At 42.6% G+C, this 24,661-nt stretch overlaps 1 protein-coding gene across 1 annotated transcript in view; it reads left to right on the plus strand.

Moving 5' to 3' along the window:
- LOC143298637 (uncharacterized) overlaps positions 1–19,809 on the plus strand; it is a 138,752-nt gene extending 118,943 nt beyond the window's left edge. Inside the window, exons 2-5 of the mRNA XM_076611517.1 lie at positions 14,949–15,120; positions 16,185–16,244; positions 18,098–18,839; positions 19,088–19,809. Of these exons, the coding sequence (XP_076467632.1) occupies positions 14,949–15,120; positions 16,185–16,244; positions 18,098–18,531 (666 nt within the window). The 3' untranslated portion in view covers positions 18,532–18,839; positions 19,088–19,809. The remainder of the gene's footprint in view (positions 1–14,948; positions 15,121–16,184; positions 16,245–18,097; positions 18,840–19,087) is intronic.
- The last annotated feature ends 4,852 nt before the right edge of the window (positions 19,810–24,661 follow it).

Raw genomic sequence — 24,661 nt, forward strand, 5'->3', positions numbered from 1 at the left:
CCGAGACACACACTTTCCTTCACTCCTCACTGAGAGAGAAGGGAGAGAAAGAGAGAGAGCGAGAGGGAGAGAGAGAGGGGGATAGAGAGAGATGGAAATAGAGAGATGGGGAGAGAGAAAGGAAGAGAGAGAGAGAGAGAGAGCGAGAGAGAGAGAAGAGAGAGAGAGAGAAAGAGAAATAGTGGGGCTGAGGGGGAGAGAAAGAGAGGGAGAGAACATGAACATGAATGTTTATTCAAATGAGGCCTTAGCCCCATTCTGAGGTACACACACACACACACACACACACACACACACACACACACACACACACACACACACACACACACACACACACACACACACACACACACAGAGAGAGAACGAACTTGCAAGAGAGAGAGAGAGAGGGAGAGACATAGAGATAGAGGAGGAGGAGAGAGATGAAATAGAGACACACAGAGAGAGAGAGAACATGACTGTTTATTCAGATAAGGCCATGGCCCCATAGTGGGAGAGAGACAAAGAAAAAGAGAAGAGAGAGAGGGGGGAGGAAGAGGGAGGGAAAAAGACAGAAAGAGAGATACAAAAATAAAGAAAATAAGAGAGAGAGAGAGAGAGAGAGAGAGAGAGAGAGAGAGATAACGGCTTTTCTAAACTTACAAAAGAGAGAGAGAGAGAGAGAGAGAGCAATGATCTCATAGTTGGAAAGAGTGCACTGACCCTTCAACATATATCTTCCCAATAACACCCATATTCCCTCCCCTGATCACAGCTCGCGCCCCCCTCCCCCCGCACCCCTACCCCCCCCACACCCTCCCCCACCCCCACCCCCCACACACACACCCCCGGCCCCGCCCCCCTCTCGCCTTCCTCCCTGCACTTTCCTTTCCTCCTTACTGAATGAAAAAAAAAGAACAAGTAACAGTAACAACAACAAAAAAACACACAAAAAAACACAGTTCGATTATGTCACGGTTTGGAAGAAGACATCAATACGTCTTCGCATACCCCCACCTCTCTTAACACACATGTTCCCTCTCCTCCTCATCACCTCCCCCCCACCCCCGCACCCTCCCCCAAACTTCCCTCCCCATTTCTCCTGTCGATCTCGTGTTCTGTGGCCTAGTAATTTATGTGTGTGTGTGTGAGGGCGGTGGTGGTGGTGTGGGAGGAGGGGGGGAGAGGGGGAACCCTTAGTGACTAGTTTTATTTGTCTTGAAATGCTTCGCTTAGGCCTATTTATAACTCTTCTGTTCCCCCCTCTTGACAAATGTTGAGACTTTTCTTGTTTTCGGTATGTGTCTGGTTGAAATGAGGCAAACGGTGGGGAGGGGGTGGTGGGGGGGTCGGGGGGGGGGGGGGGGCACAAGCAAAACTATTGTCATTTGCTAATATCATTTCCCCTAATCGATACCAAGCCCATCACTACTCCATTTCTCTCCACCGGACCACCCACCAACGCCGCTGTGCCCGACCCCCCATCCCCCTCCTCCACTTCCTCTCTCAATTGGAAAATGCTAGACAGAATCAATCGTGCATTGACTGCTTTTATAGATAATCTACATCGGATAAAATACTCGAAAGAACAGCCATGGCAACAACCACAACCACAACAACAACAATAACAAAATGTCTCGTGTTTTTAACGTGAAGAAAAGCGCATCAATTCATGGAAATGGGGGCCAGACAAAGAGATCTCAACCGAATCTGCTTTTCCTCCCTGTGAACGATTACGCAATTTTTCGTGTGTTGTTTTTCTTATATAAAAAAATAAAGCGAGTGAAGAAATTTGGGTGTGGGGTGATGGTGTGAGGGATTCTGTTTTATTTCACTTTTTTTTTTTTTAATGCAGACAATTTACAATTCAAACCAAGCGAATAATGCGCTTTGCTTGCTGCAAGTTTTCTGATTTCCATAACTCGCTCTCTCCTTCACAGATTCAGAGGGGAAGGAAGAAACATGCTCGGAGTTCTGATTTCAGGAATTTGAATGGATTGCTGGGCGATGAAATCAGACGGACGTGTTCAATCAGCCATTTTGCTACTCGTGTCAGTATGGCGCGAAGAGGTAACTTTATATATGTAGCCAAGTGCTCAGCAGGCTACGATAACTGCTTCACGAAAAGCTTTCATTTACTCGCGGCGTTAGTTAAGCTTACCATCCTGTGTGTGCCTCCACAGCATGTTTGTACTACGTGTAGCTGCACTGTTTTTTCCTGTAATCACTTTGTTAAATTAACCATTGACAGATATCAGTCAAGACACAACGTCAGCCCTTCCATTTTATTTATCATTTCAAGTATACCAAAACAAATAGTAAAATAAAAAGGATTACAATACTTCAAAGCCACACACACACACACACACACACACACACAACACACACACACACACACACACACACACTGAATAAACATCCTTGTTCTCTCTCTCTGTCTCTATTTCATCTCTCTTCTCTCTCTCTCTCTCTCTCTCTCTCTCTCTCTCTCTCTCTCTATATATATATATATATATATATATATATATATGTGTGTGTGTGTGTGTGTGTGTGTGTGTGTGTGTGTGTGTGTGTGTGTGTGTGTTGCTGTTTCTCGCTGAGGGAAGCAAACGTAACTAACCAAGAATACGATATTGACAGTTAACAACGTGGGGAACATGAACTGATGATGACGGAGGTAACAGATAGTTTGTGGATGCGACATATGCGGGTGAAAATGAAGCGTCACTACAGGTATTACTGAAAATGGATATTGGCTCGGTAATGGCAAAGAAAGTTCGTTTTTTTGTGACAATTTATGTTGTGATTTTGGACAGCTTAATATGTGATGGTAAAAAAGGACAAGGTTATATGGAAGGGAACTAATAAAGGACACTTATGCAAAGGTCCTTTCTGTGCAAATGTACACCCAGTCTAATTCTCCGAAACACGCAGATCAAACCGAACTTTTGGCTGCTTTCTTTTTGAGCTCATCTGAAATCGATTTCCAGCTTTCCATTATCATTTTCCTCATTTCCTCCTGAGAGCGCTCGAACTCTCATATTGTCACTATGCCCTCTTACTTTATTTCCTTCAATAGCTTCTAGCACAGAACTTTGGAACGGAACTTTTCCCACTCAGGTGCGATTACCCCGGCAATCACAGAACTGGAAAAATGACCCGCTCAATTTCCTAAGACATTATAGACCTTTGCACAGATGGTCTCAGACATATGTTTTAATTGAATAGACCAAACGATATCTATTCATTTAACAGACGTATATAGTTCTTTCTAATTTCCATGTGACTGTAGAGAAAATTTTTGTTTGTTTGTTTGTTTGTTGTTGTTGTTTTTTTGTTTGTTTGTTTGGGTTTTTGGGGGGGTTTTTTGTTGTTTTTTTTGTCAAATAATACTTCGCTAAGTAGAGTTGGTCAGAGTCGCGACGAACCGAGAAAATCATGTCTCCGAAAGAGTCAGACAAGTAATGGTGGCTCATAAAAGTCACAGCTATCCGAACAACGCAGCAACATCACATACATAATTATACCCTACCCAAATGTACTCCCCAAATTTCTCAGCCGGTTTCTTCGAGAACGGTCCCAGAGGCTGAGACTTCCAAAATGACCGGAATTCTGGCAGTTGCGGGGGAAAATTCCAACTCTGATGCTGATGAGGCTGACTGATGATGATGATGATGATGATGCTTGTGATGGTGACTGATGATGAAAATGGTGATAATAAACTTGACGAAGCCTATACCAATTAGAAAAAAAAATGATGACGCCAGAGTGGATTTAAAGGCATTGGCGACAAGACAGATGAAGAAGATGGCTAGAGTGATGATGTTAGGAAGAAGAATGAATGGGCAATGCAGCAGAGGCAGTAGCAGAGAGTACCAAAGACAAATGGAAGGAAACTTTGATAAAAGCAATGTTGCCAAGACAAAAAAAACAACAACAAAATCAAACAAACAAACAAACAAAAAACGCATTAACACGACTGGATAGGATTTCGACAAAATTTCGACAAGGGGAGTATCAGTATCAGTATCAGTATCAGAAACTCAAGGAGGCGTCTCTGCGTTCGGACAAATCCTTACACGCTACACCACATCTGCTAAGCAGATGCCTGATCAGCAGCGTAACCCAAGGCGCTTGGAGAGTGGTGGCATAAATGAAGGAGTGGTTCAGAAGGCGAAAGGCGACGGGGGTGAAATTCGTTAAGAGGACAACTTCGTCAAAACATGGATTGAGGTGAATTTCCGGAGAGGCTATAGAACGGGAATCCAAACGCGTTTTTTTCTCTTTTTTTTTTCTTTTTTTTCTTATGTTCCCGTTACCCCAAAACCAGCGGAATGACAACCTCATTGCTGCACGTGCACCGGAAGCAGACATCACGTGACATCCACTTCACTCCCTGGTTATCGACGTCAACACGGATCACAGGGAGGAAAAAACACAGACATCGATTTCTGCTGTTCACCTGATCTGCCCAGACACATTGATCCTGATCGGACGTGGCGTCCACAACAATGCCGCCCTTCCCTTTGACACGGAGAATAAAACACCTCACATCTCCTTGATCTTAAACGACCCTCTCTCCTCAAACTCTCTCACGCTCCCATTTTACCCTCTCCACCAACCCTCTCCTGCCCCCATCTATAAACGTTCCTCATCATCACCCACCCCAGTTTACCCTCACTTCAAACCCTCTCTCACCCCTATCTTACCCTCTCATCAAACCCTCTCTCACCCCTATCTTACCCTCTCTTCAAACCCTCTCTCACCCCTATCTTACCCTGTACTCAAACCCTCTCTCATCCCTATCTTACCCTGTACTCAAACCTTTTCTCACCCCTATCTTACCCTCTCTTCAAACCCTCTCTCACCACTATCTTACCCTGTACTCAAACCCTCTCTCACCCCTATCTTACCCTCTCTTCAAACCCTCTTTCACCCCTATCTTACCCTGTACTCAAACCCTCTCTCACCCCTATCTTACCCTGTACTCAAACCCTCTCTCACCCCTATCTTACCCTCTCCTCAAACCCTCTCTCACCCCTATCTTACCCTCTCTTCAAACCCTCTCTCACCCCTATCTTACCCTGTACTCAAACCCTCTCTCACCCCTATCTTACCCTCTCCTCAAACCCTCTCTCACCCCTATCTTACCCTGTACTCAAACCCTCTCTCACCCCTATCTTACCCTGTACTCAAACCCTCTCTCACCCCTATCTTACCCTCTCTTCAAACCCTCTCTCACCCCTCTCTCACCCCTATCTTACCCTCTCTTCAAACCCTCTCTCACCCCTATCTTACCCTCTCTTCAAACCCTCTCTCACCCCTCTCTCACCCCTATCTTACCCTCTCCTCAAACCCTCTCTCACCCCTATCTTACCCTCTCCTCAAACCCTCTCTCACCCCTATCTTACCCTCTCTTCAAACCCTCTCTCACCCCTATCTTACCCTCTCATCAAACCCTCTCTCGCCCCTATCTTACCCTGTACTCAAACCCTCTCTCACCCCTATCTTACCCTCTCTTCAAACCCTCTCTCACCCCTATCTTACCCTCTCTTCAAACCCTCTCTCACCCCTATCTTACCCTCTCTTCAAACCCTCTCTCACCCCTATCTTACCCTCTCTTCAAACCCTCTCTCACCCCTATCTTACCCTGTACTCAAGCCCTCTCTCACCCCTTACCCTCTCTTCAAACCCTCTCTCACCCCTATCTTACCCTCTCTTCAAACCCTCTCTCACCCCTATCTTACCCTCTCCTCAAACCCTCTCTCACCCCTATCTTACCCTCTCCTCAAACCCTCTCTCACCCCTATCTTACCCTCTCTTCAAACCCTCTCTCACCCCTATCTTACCCTGTACTCAAACCCTCTCTCACCCCTATCTTACCCTCTCTTCAAACCCTCTCTCACCCCTATCTTACCCTCTCCTCAAACCCTCTCTAACCCCTATCTTACCCTCTCTTCAAACCCTCTCTCACCCCTATCTTACCCTGTACTCAAACCCTCTCCCATCATCTCCCCTACCACACCCTCTTTTCACCATCTCCCATTCCCATCTAACCCTCTCCTCAAGCCCTCTCTCCACCACCACCCCTCTGACCCCCACCACCACCACCCCGCCAAGCCCCCAACCTCCACCCTATCTTACCCTGTCCTTCCTCAAACCCTCCCCCACCTCCTCCATCTTCACCAGCCCCGTGATTTCAATTCACCCCCCTTCTCCTCAATCCTACCTGTGCCACCCCCTCCTCCCATTCTCATCTCTCCTTCTCCTGACTTCTGTTAATGTTTTCGCTTCTTGATGATCAAAGACGGGAAGCAGGGAACAGCGTGGGGTGGGGTGGGGTGGGCTGGGCTGGGGGGATTGGGTGGGGTGGGGAGGGGGTGTAGTTTACTAAACATATTTTCAGTCTTGAATAGCTGTTGTTGTTCATCGTCTGGAAGTGTGGTTTCTTTTGTTTTGTTTTGTTTTGGTGTGTGTGTGTGTGTGTGTGTGTGTGTGTGTGTGTGTGTGTGTGTGTGTGTGTGTGTGTGTGTGTGTATCTGTTTGCATGTATGTGTGTGTCTGTCCGTCTGTGTGTATGTGTGTAAACGTGCGTGTGTGCGTGTGCGTGTCCGTGTGTGTGTGTGTGTGTGTGTGTGTGTGTGTGTGTGTGTGTGTGTGTGTGTGTGTGTACGTGCTCGCGCGTCTGAGTGCGTTTGTGTTTGCGTGATTGCGTGTGTGTGCGTGTGTGTGCGCGCACGTGTGTGTTTGCGTGTGTGCGTGGTTACGTGTACGTGTTTTTTTTGGTGTGTGTGGATAAAACCATGAAGTGTACGCGCATGTGTACTTGTGTGCGTTCGCGCGCGTGCACGAATGTATGCAGTCTCCTAAATAAAGGTACCAAACCAAGAAAGCCAGATATGATGGTGGTCTCATTTTCCTTTTTTGCATGGGAAAGTAGTTATTGGCTGGAGATGATATTGGGCTAGAACATTCGCAGGCTTTTTATTATTATTATTATTATTATTATTATTATTATTATTATTATTATTATTATCATCATCATCATTATTTCGGAGCTTTTACACTGATCCAGTCTCTGACGACAAATCTGCCTTGGCGATGACTCAGAAGTTGCCCGCTGGTGAAATGTCAACTGCAAGATGTGTCGGATCAGTTTCTGTGTCGTTTTCCTGTTCAAAAGCAAAATGGAACAAGAATGCGAGACTATAGGGGGAGAAGGGGTAGACAATACAAGATAGAGAGAGACAGTGCCAGAGAGAGACAGAGATTCAAGGAGAGACACAGAGAAACACACACACACACACACACACACACACACACACACACACAGAACTCAAAACTCAGAACATTTGATGTAAAGTCACAATGGTTACACGTGTTGTACACAAGCAAACCAAACCATGAGTAGAAAGAACAAACAATAATCATCAATGACACACTGAACGATGTCACTAAAAAGAAAATGACTTAAGGATGATTTAGAATTGTGTCTTACATTGGAAGGAGCGAGATGCGGCAGAGAAAGAGACAATGAGAGCAGCGTATTGCAAACCGCGCTCGAGCAATGTGGGTAAATCTAAGCAAGAACTTGAGGGAGAATGCGGAAGTGGGGAAGATTGCTGTGAAAATGACAAGAGAGAGAGAGAGAGAGAGAGAGAGAGAGAGAGAGAGAGAGAGAGAGAGAGAGAGAGGGAGAGGGAGGGAGAGAGATGAATCAAAAGGAGAATAAGTTATGGAATTATGCCTCTGGAAAAGGAGAGTCGGGTGATTCTCTCTCTCTCTCTCTCTCTCTCTCTCTCTCTCTCTCTCTCTCTCTCTCTCTCTCTCTCAACAATTCGAATAACTATGGAGGAATTTCTCTTTGTGGTGCAAGTAGTAAGTTGTAAAGTACAATTATAAATCAGAGGCTGCAAGAATGGGTAGAAGAAAACAATATTACAGGTGAATGTACATAAATAAACATAAATTTACAGTGAATGTATATAAATATTTAGGAATATATGTCTCAATTAAATTAAGTTTCACAGTTGCAAGTAAAGATCTTGCAAGTTGAGCTAAACAAGCATTACTTTGTATTATAAAAAAAACCCTGTCAAGTTTAGAAAATCAATCTTTTGATTCCCAGGTACAACCTATTGTACAATATGGAGCAGAAATCGGGGGTCTCTCTAATGCTGCAGTTTGCTGCGAGAATGTTCACTTACTTGCATTGAAAAAGTTTCTTGGAGTTACATTTAACACGAAAACGCCTAATGATTTATTTTACGGGGAGGCAAAAAGATATCCGATATATCTCAATTCCGCAGTAAGATGTATTTGCTATTGGTTGAAAATAACACAAATGGAAGATTCAAGGTTGCCGAAAAAAGAATTTAACATGTCATATGATTTAGATTTGAAAGGCAAGGTAAACTGGGTATCAAAGGTTAGGGTTAGATTATATGAGCTGGGATTTGGTTATGTTTGGTTACAGCAGGGGGTAGGGGACATAAAGGTATTTATTTGTGCACTCTGAACAAGACTAATTGACTGTAGATGGCAAGAATGGTCTTATCATGTTCAAGATAGCGATAGAGCTGAGTTTTACAGACAGTTCATTTCTATGCACTCTATTCCTACTTATATGTCAATGAAAATGGATAAGCGTTTGAAACATATCACAATCAGGTTCAGACTGGGAATTTCCGACATATTTCTTCACCATTATCGTTATCGAAAGTCCAGTGTCTCTTATCTAAGTTGTCCTTTATGCAGACGCACTGAAGAAACCGAACTTCACTTTGTGTTGTGTTGTCCTGCTTTGAATGACCTTAGACATAAGTTGATTCCACAAAAATATTATAGACACCCTACTTTATTTCGACTTGCCATGTTGAGGGGGGAGGACGACGGTGCATGTTCGTCAGCAGCAGTCAGAAGGTTAATTCGCAAAGTTTGTGGGGTTTTTTTTTTTTTCAGTCTCAAACGTGGCGCGCGTTTTGGTTGCTTGGCCTTTTGTGTATGTTGGAGAAAGGCCACAAACGCAGAGTTGATACAATGAAATATTAAACAAAAATAATAAAAGTTTGAAATCTGTGAGTGACACGAGGAGCCCCCAACCCAATGCCCTACACCTCACGCCCCCCCCCCCCCCCCCCCCCCCCCCCCCCCCCCCCATTCCTATCCCCCTCCCAATCCTGCCACTGGAATTGCGTCACATAAACATTTCTGACAGCTGGGAAAGGTTAGAGGACGATCGACTTATTGCGTTACGATGGTATTAGATTAGCAACTTAAAAAAAATGAAATAATAAATAAAATAAAATAAAATAAACAAAACATTAAAAACCCACTTGAATTGGCTGAGCACAAAAAGTACAAGATCGGCTAAACCAGGGACAGGAGAGAGAGAGAGAGAGAGAGAGAGAGAGAGAGAGAGAGAGAGAGAGAGAGAGAGAGAGAGGAAGTGACGAGACCTGAGACAGTCAGAACAGGCGTGTGCTTGCTGGAAGTCTTAGCTTGTGATTCTAGATTCAGTAAGAAGAAGAAGAAGAAGAGGAGGAGAACAAGAACAAGAACAACAACAAGAAGAAAATGATGATGATGATGATGATGATGATGATGATGAGGAGGAGGAGGAGGAGGAGGAGGAGGAGGAGGAGGGGTAGGTAGACAATGCAGACTGATGCTCTCACCTCCAGAACAAGGAGATCGTGGCGTTTGCAACGGAGAAAACTACACACAGAGATACATGTACAAATACGAGTGCAGATAGTTTTGTCTCTGCGTTCAATCCATACTTAAGACTGACAAAGTATGCCCAGACAAAAAAAAAATGTTTGTTTTTACCACACACGCACACACACACACACACACACACACACACACACACATACACACACACACACACACACAAGGGAGAGAGAGAGAGAGAAAAAAACTAATTAGGGTAATCACAAATTCACTTTGTTTACACACGTATGCTAGAAAACACACCATCAACAAAATGATGAGGAGCTAGCTTCGATTTACTTCAACACACATATTTTGCCCCAAATATATTGTTGTTGTTTTTCCTGTGTCGTCAAAACTCAGCGTGTGCTTTTTTTTGCTTTTTTTTAACATTTATTTGCTTATTTATCATCATTGTTGTCTTTTTTTATTAATCTATTTATTTTTTTTTTTTTCATTATATTATTATTTATTTATTTATTTTATTTTATTTTATTTTATTTATTTTATTTTATTTATTTTTTCTCAAGGCCGTTGGGTTACGCTGCTGTTCAGGCATCTGTTTGGCAGATGTGGTGTAGCGTATATGGTTTTGTCCGAACGCAGTGACGCCTCCTTGAGCTACTGAAACTGAAACTGAAACTTTTTTCAACTGTTGTCTGTTTTCTATTGCCTTCCCAGTCCATTCCCCTTCCTCTTTTCCAGCATAAGTTTTTGCGCCTTATATATATTATTAGTAGTGGTAGTATATGTTGTTTTTTTAATGTATTTATCTTTTATTTATTCACCCTTTTTTCTTTTCTTTTTTTTCTCAAGGCCTGACTAAGCGCGTTGGGTTACGCTGCTGGTCAGACATCTGCTTGGCAGATGTGGTGTAGCGTATAATGGATTTGTCCGAACGCAGTGACGCCTCCTTGAGATAACTGAAACTGAAACTGAAACTGACTTGACTTTTCCTCCCCTCCCTGTGTACAGTTTCTGGAGACTAGCAGAAACCTCACCCTCCTCTCCTCTTTCGATCCCCAGGGACCAATTCAGACCAATCGGAAGCTTGGGAGGGAGGAGGGGGAGAGGCAACCCTGCCAATTTGGGGGGGGAACTTTGGAATTCTTACTTCTTCGGCTTTAATTTTAGCCCCAGGGAAATTTGACGTAGCCACAGAATAATCACAGGATTGGGAGCTCCCCAACCACCCCACGCCCCCCCCCCCCCCACACACACACACACCCTCCCTCGCGCCCCCATTCCTCGGCAGTAGACTCCCCAAGTGAATTCCTTCAACTTTCGACTCTGCGTTCACAGAGGGTGGGTTTTAACACCTTCCGTGTTACACCCAAGTCTAGGAGAGGCTTTAATTTTCCCCTCACTTTTTTTTTTTTTCACGAATGGAGAATTTTCGCTTTCAGACAGTTTAAAGAAATCCACACTCACCCCTTCTCAATTCATTTGCTTAACCCACTGACCGACATAAATGAATAACTCTATTACAACTCTAATACAATGAATGGAAAGTAGATACGTTAGATGAGGTGTATATTGGCGTCTTCTAAAAGCACTAACAGGGGTACAAACGGTTGATACAGGCACGTGTGTTTGTGCATAAATATGGACATGCACTCCCAACTGAAACTAAACTTGCACGAAATATTAACGTGTCTAAAAAATCTCCTTGATATTATCACCAAATAAAAACAAAAAAGACTTTGACGAATGAAACACAGCTAATAATTGAGACATCGAATCAGCGTCAGGAAAAAGAGATATATCGAAGGGGACATAAAAAATGCCGTAAGGCCGAGGGAGACAACCTGCCAGTCCCTACACTGCTACTACTACTACTACTACTACTACTACTACTGCTGCTGCTACTGCTACTACTACAAATTATAAAGAAGCAAAATGACCCGTCAAACCTATATATGCCCCTTCCATTGACGATAAAGAGGAGATGAGGTGTGGGGTCATCTGGTGTATCAAATACCCTTTCTGGGATGTGGCAGAAAATCCTCGGTATGTGTGTGTGTGTGTGTGTGTGTGTGTGTGTGTGTGTGTGTGTGTGTGTGTGTGTGTGTGTGTGTGTGTGTGTGTGTGTGTGTGTGTGTGTGTGTGTGCGCGCGCGTGTGTGTGTGTGTGTGTGTGTGTGTGTGTGTGTGTGTGTGTGTGTGTGTGTGTGTGTGTGTGTGTGTGTGTGTGCGTGTGTGTGTGTGCTTTTGTTTGTCTCTCTGTCTCTGTCTCTCTCTGTCTCTGTCTCTTTCTCCCTCTGTCTGTCTGTCTGTCTGTCTGTCTCCTTCCCTCTCTCTCAATCACTCTCTGAGGGCACTTGTTTATACATCGTCTGACCACATTAGTCTACGAGTGACACACACGGTACACACGGGAACACGGTCTGTCCCTGTGACGGTAACTCCGTTAGTCACTGATTTGCACATCAAAAGGGTGAGAGGGAGACAGGCTACATTGAAAAGCTCACCGCTACTGTTACCGCTTCTAACTGCTGCTACTGCTGAAACTACTATCTCTACAAGTGACACTCAACTCATTGTGATGTTAATAATTACGTTTCTGATGGTATTAATGAGGGTGTCAACGATGACAACGTCGACGATGAGGACGAGAAGAAGATGATGGTGATGGTGTTGACACTGATGATGATGATGGTGAGGGGGGGGGTGAAGATGATGGTGATGATGGTGAAGGTGATGGTGATGGTGATGATGATGATGACAGTCTCTCCGCCGATCCAGTTACACACCCCCACCACACACACACACACACACACACACACACACACACACACACACACACGCACATACACACACACACACACACACACATGAACGTCCTTACATTCACGCTCCCTAATCCATAAACCTGATGTCCTCTGTGTTAGCAATGAAGAGTGAAGATAAAGCAGTCTTTTGACTCCTGTTGGGAAGGTCTCTCTCTGTCTCTCACTCTCTCAGTCTCTGTACGTCTGTGTGTTTGTGTGTGTCTGTGTGTGTGTGTGGGGGGGGGGGGGGAGGGGGGCAGCGGGGGGTGACTGTGTTTGTGTCTGTGTATTTGTCTGTGTGAGACTCTGTCTCTGTCTCTCTGTCTCTGTCTCTGTCTCTCTCTCTATCTCTCTCTCTCTGTTTTGTTGATATTAGTGTTACAGTTGTAGATGTTGTGGCTGCTGCTGCTGCTGTTGTTTTTGTCGTTGTTGTTGTCCATCGTCTTCCCCGTTGTCCGTTATTTGCTGATCAGATACCTGTGTCACTGTTTCTTTCTTTCTGTAGCTTTACGCCTGTTCACTGTCAAGTGATATCAGACGGTGGGGGCGGGGAGGGGCGGGGGTGAGAAAGAAAGAAAAAAAAATGTATATGTGTGATGCTGTGTATGTGTGCACTTGGGAGATGGGGGAGGGTGGTACATGGGAAGAAGAGATGGTGGGATGACTGAAGTACTGAAGTAATAGAGCAGTGGGAAAGGAAGAGCTACAAAGGACGTGACAGATTAGCAGTGAAATATAACATGAATTATACCAATGAATAAAACAATCCCTATAACAGTATAAAGCATACATATAATAGTATTATCCCATATATGAGTAATATGATAATAAACGTGATCAATTAAAGGTAGATACCAACTGTACTTTGATTAACTCACTCAGTACGGCCAGTCCTCTCTTCTCCTCTACACAGACCCCTCGGATGTCCAGTGGGTGTCTGAATGACCCAACCTTTAGCTTCCGTCGTCAGAATTGTGGTATTCTTTGTCAACATTCACCTCTTCAGTATAAGAGCCTTCCTCTTGCAATATTTTGATGATGGTAACTGGGGTGAAACGCTGTCAACGTCGTCTCTTTCACCGTTCGTATGGAGAGAGTTAAAACTTATCACTGTTTCTCCATTGCAATGGGAAGTCCTTTACAGCTTAGTCTTTTGTGAAGGACCATGACTCTCAAACTAGGAGGCAAGATTACACTGGCTCTTAGTGCTGCAGCCTAGGGGGCTAGGTGGCCTTTGGGAACCATCCCAACGCCGACTCTCCTAAAACCCTCTTGGCCGAGAGAATGGGGATGTTACTTGGGCAAGACACTCTCCACTATAATCAAATTCTAGCCCAGATAGTCGGGACAGAAGTTACCTTCTCTGCTGTTCTGGTGGACTATGATATCATATCATTCATTACTGTAGGATCTTCAGTTTAACGTCTATTCACTATAAGTGTTATCAGACGGAAATAAGAGAGGTAGTGGGTGAAAGAGAGGGAATGCTTGTGAATATTAGTGTAGGAAAATGCTAATGTATGTTTCAGAGGAAATGAAAATAAGTCTATTTGTGGAGTGATGGTCTAGAGGTAACGCGTCCGTCTAGGAAGCGACAGAATCTGAGCGCGATGGTTCGAATCACGGCTCAGCTCACCGATATTTTCTCCCCCTCCACTAGACCTTGAGTGGTGATCTGGACGCTAGTCATTCGGGTAAGACGATAAACCGAGGTCCCCTGTGCAGCAAGTAATTAGCGCACGTAAAAGAACCCACGGCAACAAAAGGGTTGTTCCTGGCAAAATTCTGTAGAAAAAATCCACTTCGATAGGAAAAACAAATAAAACTGCACGCGGGAAAAAATACAAAAGAAAAAAAATGGTGGCGCTGTCATGTAGCGACGGGCTCTCCCTGGGGAGAGGAGCCCGAATTTCACACATAGAAATCTGCTGTGATAAAAAGAAATGCAAGTACAAATACAATTATAAGAAACGAAAAGTGTAAAGAGATGGTGGTGTGTACTAAATGAGGTGTCTTAGGAGGGAAATTAGGTGTATCATCTTACAACACCAACAAGTAATAAATTACAACGATGTAAATATAAATCAAAGGAGGATACCAACTGTACTGGAGTTTAAAGTTTCCGAAAACATTTATAGCAATGAATAATCATTCAAAATATTTTCAGTGCCCAATGGAACATTGGTAGAAAAGTGATCAACTACAGCTTTTGGTGTAAACTGCCTTATTCTTGAACAATGGATGAGTAGATGGCTTACAGTTATTTGATTACCGCGCATACATTTCATATTCTCAGCAAATTTTGTACGAAAAGCATTCAAACGAATTTTATACATAAAAGAACTGTTAATTTGTCTCGAATGTGTTGCAGGTATTAAATTCAGAAACTATTTGGGATCAGCCGCATTTTTTTTTTTTTTTTTTTTTTTTTTTTCGTGTTTACACAATATTGGTAATAACGATACATCACTGTGTCATGGTGCAGGTACTGAACGATGACCGCAGTATCATGTGTCGGAGCTCCAGCAATTTCTCAGAGGACAAGTTCCAGCACACGTCGTACGGGTCCATCCTCTACCAGCTAAGAGAGGTGCAGGACGAGGCCACTGATGTCTGCGACTACCTGCAGAGAGTCTTCGAGGTGGCCTGGGACTCCTGTGAGGATTTTTGTTTGTTTGTTTTTAGTGTAAGGTGGACGTATGAGGACTCCTGTGAGGCTGTTTTGTTGTTGTTGCTGTTGTTGTTGTTTTTAGTGCGGGGTGGACGTATGTGAGGTGGGTTTTTTATTGTTGTTTTTAGTGTAGGATGGACGTATGTGAGGTGGGTTTTTTGTTGTCGTTTTTGTTTTTAGTGTAGGATGGACGTATGTGAGGTGGGTTTTTTGTTGTTGGTGTTGTTTTTAGAGCAGGATGGACGTGTGTGAGTTTTTTTTTTGTTTTGTTTTGTTTGTTTTTGTTGTTGTTTTTTTTAGTGTAGGATGGACATTTGTGAGGTCGGTTTTGTTGCTGTTGTTGTTTTTAGTGCGGGGTGAACGTATGTGAGGTGGGTTTGTTGTTGTTGTTGTTTTTAGTGTAGGATGGACGTATGTGAGGTGGGTTTTTTGTTGTTGTTGTTGTTTTTAGTGTAGGATGGACGTATGTGAGGTGGGATTTTTGTTGTTGTTTTTAGTGTAGGATGGACGTATGTGAGGTTGGTTTTTGTTGTTGATTTTCGTGCAGGATGGACGTATGTGAGGTGGGTTTTTGTTGTTGTTCTTGCTTTCAGTGCAAGATGGATGTATGTGTGATGGGTTTTTGTTGTTGTTGTTGTTGTTTTTAGTGTAGGATGGACGTATGTGAGGTGGGTTTTGTTGTTGAAGTTGTTTTTTAGTGTAGGATGGACGTATATGAGGTGGGTTTTTGTTGTTGTTGTTGTTGTTAGGAGGGGTGGGAGGGGGGCTTGAGAATCAGACAGAGAGAGTGACAAGGAGAGAGAAATGGGTGGGGTGGGAGGGTATGAGAGACAGAGAGAAATAGACAGTCAAAGACATTGTGAGGGAGGGGAGATATAGGTAGGCACAGAGAGAGAGAGAGAGAGAGAGAGAGAGAGAGAGGGGGGGGTGGGGGGGGGGGGCGAGGTTTGGGATGGCAGGGGAGGCAGATACGACATACATATATAGACAGGCATTAAGACAGAGAGACAGACAGATAACCCAAGACAAATGCCGTGTGGTGTGTTGCAGTGGTACTGACTGTGGTGATGGTTCTACTACTGGGCATGCCTATCGCCATGATTGCCGTTGGTAAGTAAAGTTTCATGTGTGCACGCGCGCTCGCGGACATACGCACGCGCAAACGATCTTCTAAAATTAGTGACCCACCTAGAGAGAGAGAGAGAGAGAGAGAGAGAGAGAGAGAGAGAGAGAGAGAGAGAGAGAGAGAGAGAGGGAGAGAGAGAGAGAGTGAGAGAACGGAATGGTTTATTCACAGGAAGGCCTCAGCCCCAAGTGATGGGATGAACTTGAGTGAGAAACACACACACACACACACACACACACACACACACACACACACACACACACACACACACACACACATACACACAGACAGACAGACAGACAGACAGACAGATTCTTAATTGCTTTTTTGTGTGTTTTAACGTAACTGTTCTTGGGTTATTGACTTTGTATGGACTTTGTATGAACACTGTATGTATGTAAGTGATGTGCCAATGCAAATATTTGCGAACTGATTGAATATCTAAACACGGACTCTCTTCTTAAATCATGTTCAGCGTTCATAAAACTTTTTTAAATATGTAAAATGTTTGTGAATGTCCCAATGCAATTTTGTGTGATCTCTCAATCATCTAAACACGTGTATGTTCTTTTATGTGCTTATTTTACGTTTGCATTGTGAGCACGAACAACGCAATCATAAGTCAATGAAGTTGGCTGGACTTGACTGTGCCGTAAATGCAGTACATAACATTGACATGAACATCCAAACAGCTCCAGTATCTCCCGAACATCTTTATTCTTTCTGTTTTTACATTAAGAATACTAGTTATTACCTGCAAATGTGTGGATGTATGTATGAAACTGTGTATGTGATATATATATATATATATATATATATATATATATATATATATATATATATATATATATATATTTTTTTTTTTTTTTTTTTTTTTTTTTTACATTTGTGTCTTCGTAATATTCGTAAAAGCTGTTGTTGACTTTTACAGTTATGGTTGTCTATGTTGTGATAATGCACCTGATCAAGTTTCTTTAGTTGGAGATAATAAAATTATTGTTATCTTTTCTTATCTTAACATTCACTAGAGAAAAAAGGTTTTGTCTGAGGAGGTTGGCAGAATGGATAAGACGCTTATCTATTTGCCAACACAGTATCCGTGAGCGTCCGGGTTCAAATCTTGCTCTCGCCCTTTCTCCCAAGGTTGACTTGGAAATCAAACTAAGTGTCTAGTCATTCGGATGAGACGATAAACAGATGTCCCGTGGGGAGCAACGCACTTGGCGCACTGAAAAAGAACCCACGGCAACAGACGTGTTCAGCAGATGAAATCCGCTCCGATAGGTGCAGAGATTTTAGATATTATGTAAAGAATGGTTGCCATACTTACCTTTGATTAAGAAATAGCATATGAAAACATTATTTCTAACCATGTATGGAAGTAAAATGCCACTAAGGTAGATGTTGGAAAAAGTGTGTAAGTTGATATATATATATATATATATATATATATATATATATATATATATATATATATATATATATATATATATATATATATATAATGAAGTCTCCAGTCTGACCGACGGACGAGTAGGCAGGCAGGCTTATCTGTCGGTGTGTGTCCTCATATGGGAGAAGAGGCCGATTCTAGATGCGCAGCACTTCCCACAGGTGTTGCAAGGGAAAACGTCTCCAGAAGCTGAGCCCTGCTTCCTTCGCTCACGCTTCTCCTTAATGGTTTATCTCCTTATCTCTTAAGAATATATATATATATATATATATGTGTGTGTGTGTGTGTGTGTGTGTGTGTGTGAAATGAACAAGCAAAAAAAAAAAAAAAAAAGCAAACAAAAAAGCAAACAAAAAAAACCCGTGTGTCTGTTCTCTTCCCCAGGCAGTTCCTACGAACACGAGTGCCCCCGAGAGCCCCGCATCCCCATCTACCTGCTGGTGGGAGGCTCCTTCGGCACCATCCACCTGGTCATCCTCCTCTGGCAGCAGAAGAAGTCCCGCGACTACAACTACCCAGGCGACGACGACGACGACGACTTCGATGATGGCGTGATGTCCCGGAGCTGCCGGTTTACCTGCTACATGCTGTCGGCGTTCCTCCTGGTCTGGTTCGTGTTGGGCAACATCTGGGTGCTGGGGGTGTGGCAGCCCAACTTCCAGCAGCCTCTGCACGACCCTCAGAACTGGTGCCACCGCGTGGTGTTCTTCTTCAGCTTCTACCAGCTGCTGGCCGTGTACGGGTTGATGGGGCTGGTGCTGTTGGTGGTCCTGCTTGTCATGTTCGTCTTCCTGGTCAGAAGGCGGCTCGGGCAGTGACGACGGCAGTGACGGCTGACATTGATTGCTTTCGTTGTTCTGACTGATTATGACTGTACTTGAAACAAACAAACAAAGAACCAACCCAAAAGAAGAAAAACCCAGTGGAACTTGTGTCTTGTATGTGGTGGTGAACGAGTAACATTTTTGTGGATGTGGGTGTAAATTATGTCATATGATGTGCTTCAGAATCTGAAACATTGTTATTGTGTGTAAAAAGCATCTCCTTTTGGGAGGTGGGGTGGGGGAAAGTTCATCAAGGGCATATGTATTTTACTGTGTAGAATATTGTCAAAGCAACCACACTTGTAAAGAAAAAAAAAAAAAATATATATATATATAGGTGGTGCTACTATTGTGGCGACACACACTTCCCAAAGAAGAGCAACTCCCAATTTTACTCAGAGGGATCTGTTATATATATATATATATATATATATATATATATATATATATAAAAGTAATACAGTATAATACGATACAATACAGTACCAAACATTATTATACATTACAATACAACAGGGGAGTCCGTATTGTACAGTCTAGAGCAGTGTAGTCTACGGCAATGCAGTGCACTACCCCATTTATTGTCAGAATATCGAAAGCTGTGCCAACAAAAGAAATACAAGAGAAACCATTTATCACACTCATAAAGCAACGCCATTTCACAATAAAACCACTATCAAAGTTTGCTTTTGACACAAATGAACAATATATCAAGTGAATCAAAATAAAATAAAACTGTAAGATCTCAGTTACCTGTGTATCCGTTGCCTTTGTAGGTACTGAGTATGGCTTTCACTTACAAAAGTCAGCCTTTGCAAGAGATACAACCATACAATTTGATGCCTGTTGCCTTTTGACGCGTGGTACTATATGTGCTTAAACATAATTGTTAATTATGAATTGGCACAATTATCACCCCTGATACTGATTTACCTTCATGGAGCGTCACATAATTATGTTTTAAGAGCAACAAATGTCAAACAAATAAATGAATGAATGAACCGATCAATAAGTTAATCGATCGATACACCAGTACATAAATAATGTTTGAATTTTGAAACGAGAAAATCATCAGTTTTGTTTGATAATTACCTTGGTCTTGCGTACTAACCCTTTTCTTGGCGAAATTCGCATTTTTGGCCATGACCATCAGGTTCTTATTTTTAACCTATTCAGCTCTAGAGAGTTTACAGTCTCAGTAAGCATCCTTGCTGTCTTGATGCGGACAAAAAAACAACAACAACTAACAACAACAACAACAAAACCAAACAAAAAAACAGAAAATGCATCGTTTTCCCTCCAAATTACGTGTGGACACATGCAAGTATCCTGTAGAAGTTACTTCCCATTCATTGTGATTAATACGGATGTAGTAACATTAAAAACCGTTTTCATGAGACGAATTTGGACACCAAAGCGATGCTGGGACGCAGGGCTTGACGAGTTAAAACAAGGAATCTATGATAATGAAGCTCTTTACCTGTCGTAAATAAATACTATTTCCTTCGTGTCTTCTGTGTTCCGCCAGGGTTAAGTGTACACGTGGGAACATTGAACCCAACCCTCCAGTGACGTGTGAACATGTCATGAAATTGATGTCTTTGACTCGTGTGTTTGGCCTCAATTATAATTGTTTATTCTAGTGACTGTATTATCAACGTAAACATATGCTTGTATGTCTGGCTGGATGTCTTCTTTGTCCTCTTTCCTGCGTATTTTTTTGTCTTTTGTCTGCTTCTTGTTTTTTTCCCTGTGTCTGTGTTTGTCTGTCACTCTTATTTGAATGAAAAAACGAACAGCACAAAAAGGAAATAAATGTCGGAAACTACTATTGATCGTGTGATGCTAAGAAACGATAATGCCTGCCTCCTACACCCTTTTCTTTTTCTTCATTTCTGGTGTGTTTTTTTTTTTTTTTTTTTTTTTTGCTTTGTTTTGTTTTGTTTTCTTTTCACTGTCCTTCTCCTCTTCCGTCTCTCTCTCTCTCTGTATCTGACTGGCTCTTCTCTCCATCCCCTCTCTCTCCCTCCCTCTCTCTCTCTCTCTCTCTCTCTCTCTCTCTTTCTCTCTCTTTCCGCTGCGTGATCACCATATTATGTACTTTTGACCTCTTTCTAGGGGCCGAAGGCCTGGAGATTAAAGTTTTTGTTCTTGTCCTTGTTCTCTCTCTGTCTCTCTCTCTCTCTCTCTCTCTCTCTCTCCCTCCCTCTGGAACATGAAGATCATCAAAACGTCTGATGACGTACTTCTGAGCAACATGTCTGAGGGAGGGTCCGGATTTCATTGCTCTGAATTATGTTGCCTGGACATTGAAAAGGCCATTGACCGCATGTCCAAGGGATGCCAACCCCTGCCGAGACTAACTGCTGAACTGTCCAGGGAACGCCTACGCTTTTCGTGGACTTCATTCATGTTTTTAGATCCAATAACAAGACCATCAAACAGCATTAAGTTGTCAGTATTTCCACAGTAAAGCATTCGTTGCTGTTTCTCTTCCGGCCGCATTGCTCCTGTAATTGCATTTACGTAGAATCCATGGCGGTGTTAGGCTTTCCTGATTATTTTGGGATAACGTGAAGCTTATATTTTATTTGTTTGTTTGTTTGTCATTTTGTTTGTTCTTGTTTTGGAAGGACGGTTGGTTCCCCGAAAACATAGTGTAACCACGCATTGTTATCTCGGCAACGGCGCCATCGTCTTTATGTCATTGTTTTAGCAGAACTGTTTATCTATTCATGTTATTAGTTGAGCGATTTATTATTTATTTATTATTTTTAATGATTCAGTCATGTGTAAAATTTGAAACAATTCGCACGGTTCATTACCTTTTTTTTGCGTTTTTGTTTGTCGTTATTGTATGCATTCATTGAGATAACTGTTTGTTTGGTTTATTTGGTTTGTTTATTTCTTTGTATTCTTTCGTTTGCTTGGTTGATTGATTTATTTTGTTTGTTTTGTTCGTCGTTTACTTCATTCAATTTTCACACAGAATAAAGTACAAGATCAGCACTCTATGTTATAAATGTACTCACAAATCTACTCCTTCTTATCTCTGTGGCTGCCTTCACTTCTACACTCCATCTCGCTCTCTACGATCGGCCTTAAAACCCATCTCTTCCCAAGACAGCCTCCCTCTCCTGCCTCTTCCTTGACTTCAGATTCTCCAGTTTTAGAGTTATGCATGCGTGTGAACGACTGGTGTGAATTCGCTTTGATTTGTCTCTGCACAAAATTCAGCGCTGTATGAATGCTATCATTATTATCGTTCACATTTTGAAGCAAGCCACCATCATGGAATACTCGATTTTTGTAGAAAATATATCCCAAACGAGAATTGTCGTCATCATCATCATCATCAACGTCATCATCACCACTACCATCACTGCCATCGTCATCGTCATCATGATCATCATCATCGTCATTATCATCATCACCATATTCATCGCCATTATCATAATTATCGTCATCATCATCATGATTATCGTCGTCGTCGTTGTCGTTCTTTTGAAGGGTGTGGGGTGAGGGTGTGTTGTGGGAGGAGGAGGGGGGTCCGTTGCGAAATCTGATATGATGAACACAACACAAGACACAACATTACTTGCTCGTGTGAGTGTTGCTAAACTAGAAGTGATTAATTCTGCTAAATGCTGTTATCGTCACCATCATCGTCATCATGTGGATTGATGTGGAACCTGTCCGTAATACAATGGACTGTAAACCCTGTTGTGAACCTCGTTGCCTCTTTATCGCTATGTTTAAAAATAATTGTTTGTTTCTTTTGTTCTTTTGTGTGTTTGTGGTTGGGTTTTTTGTTGTTGTTTGTTTGTTTGTTTTGTTTTGTTTTTATTTTTTGTTTTTGTTTTGGTGTGTGTGTGTGTGTGTGTGTGTGTGTGTGTGTGTGTGTGTGTGTGTGTGTGTGTGTGTGTGTGTGTGTGTGTGTGTGTGTATGTCTGTGTGTCTGTCTCTGTTTTGGGGTTTGTTTGTTTTTCCCTTGTGTTTGTTTGTGTTGTGTGCTTTTTTGTTTACTGGTATGTATTAAACCATTGGAAATGCTCATGAATTGATTGTCAGGTTTGAGATTCGATATTTTAATCATTGTGGTAATTATCGTGTGTACATCCATACATGTTCTTATCATGTCCATCTTCATATGCACCGATGTACGATGTTTCCATGCTATGAAGGAAGTTCGGTGTTATTACCTTCGTGGAATCAGTTCTATCTTGAACCGTGTGTGTGTGTGTGTGTGTGTGTGTGTGTGTGTGTGTGTGTGTGTGTGTGTGTGTGTGTGTTGTTGTTGTTGTTGTTGTTGTTGGGGGGGGGGGGGGGCAGGGGGGAAGAGAGGGACACTATAAAGAAAACAAAATATGTGTTATCATACAATAAGGATTTTAGCATGTAACTTGAGAACACATCATATAAATACGAACACATCACACACACATACATTGGCCAAACTATCTAGATGTCACCCTTACTTTTCATTAACACTTGTGGGTTTTTTTCCTCTCATAGAACCAGCGAGAAGTCTTAAAATAATGTTTAATGACCATTTGGAGCTAAGATGGACTTTATGTGAATGCTTACTACCTCGGAGACATATTTGAGAGAGAGACAAACAGACAGACAGGCAGAGAAACAGAGACACAGAGAGACACAGAGAACGATAGGTGGATAACTGAGTGTGGGGGGGGGGGGGAGGGGGGGGGGGGGGCTAGGGGGGGAACCTGTTCTGCGGTTCACATCCTATTGTTCGGAAATGATACAAATTCACAAAAAGACCACTTTATTATATATAAAAAAAAAATCAAAAACACAAGCAAACAAACAAACAAGAGAAGAAAGAAAAAAAAGAAAAGAAAAGAAAAAAGAAAGAAAATAACGTATGTCTGCATTTGTTTGAAGTCGAGAAATCATTGAGATTTTGAAGGGTGACTTTGGTTATACCACTGATCTCTAACTGAAGACACTGACGACTGTTTCAGGGACAAGTGCTTAATGAACACCTTGAAACAGACCTTTGAAAAAAAAGTTTCCGCACAAAAAAACAACAACAAATAATTAATCAGTGGTTTATACACGGAAACTTGGGATTGCCATTGTAGCAAAAAAAAAAAAAAAAAAAAAAAAAAAGATGGGCGCAATAGAGTGGTTAAAGCGTTGGACTTTAAATCTGAGGGTCCCGGGTTCGAATCTCGGTAACGGCGCCTGGTGGGTAAAGGGTGGAGATTCTTTCGGTCTCCCAGGTCAACATAATTATTATGCGCAGACCTGTTAGTGCCTGAACCCCCGTCGTGTGCATACGCAAGCAGAAGATCCAATACGCAACTTTGAAAAGGTCCTGTAATCCATGTCAATGTTCGGTGGATTATGGAAACAAGAATATACCCACCATGCACCCCCCCCTACCCCCAAAAAACGGAGTATGGCTGCCTACCTGGCGGGGTAAAAACGGTCATACACGTAAAAGCCCACTCGTGTACATACAAGTGAACGTGGAAGTTGCAGCCCACGAATGAAGAGAGAGAGAAGAAGGAAAAAAATAGAAGCGCAGGTGGAAGAAAGTACCTCTGCTTATAAGTGATGCTCATTACATAGTCTGCGTCAACCTGTTTCCCCAAAAATTCGGCGTCTTTTCACCATGCCTCCAAGAAAAAACAAACAAAAAACAAAACAAAACAAAAACAACTGTGCCTGTTTCCAGGTGTTTCTTAACTTTTTTGTGAGCCGTGTAGTTTTCCCTGTGTCAATGTTCTCTGAATAGCCAGCCAGTATATCTGACCTTGAAAAGTGAAAAGACAGGAGGAGAGGTGGGAGTGGGGGGGGGGGGGGGGGAGGGAGGGGGGAAGAAGAGGGGGTTGGGAGCCGGGGACGGTTGGGAGGGTGGGTTAGTCCAGAATTATCATCACGGATTATTTACGTCATCATTCTTTAGTTTGAGAACATATCCTACTGAGCACTTGATGACGTAAAAAAAAAAAAGGAAAGGAAAAAAAGAAAAAAAAAAGTAAAAAAAGAGATAAAGAAACGAACAAAAAGCATCAACAACCAGAATTAGGGTATGTCGACAATGACACTACTGCTACTGCTACTGTTACTAGTACTACTACTACTACTACGACGA

Source organism: Babylonia areolata, chromosome 24, assembly GCF_041734735.1.
Source record: "Babylonia areolata isolate BAREFJ2019XMU chromosome 24, ASM4173473v1, whole genome shotgun sequence".
In the NCBI taxonomy this organism is placed as follows: Eukaryota; Metazoa; Mollusca; class Gastropoda; order Neogastropoda; family Buccinidae; genus Babylonia; species Babylonia areolata.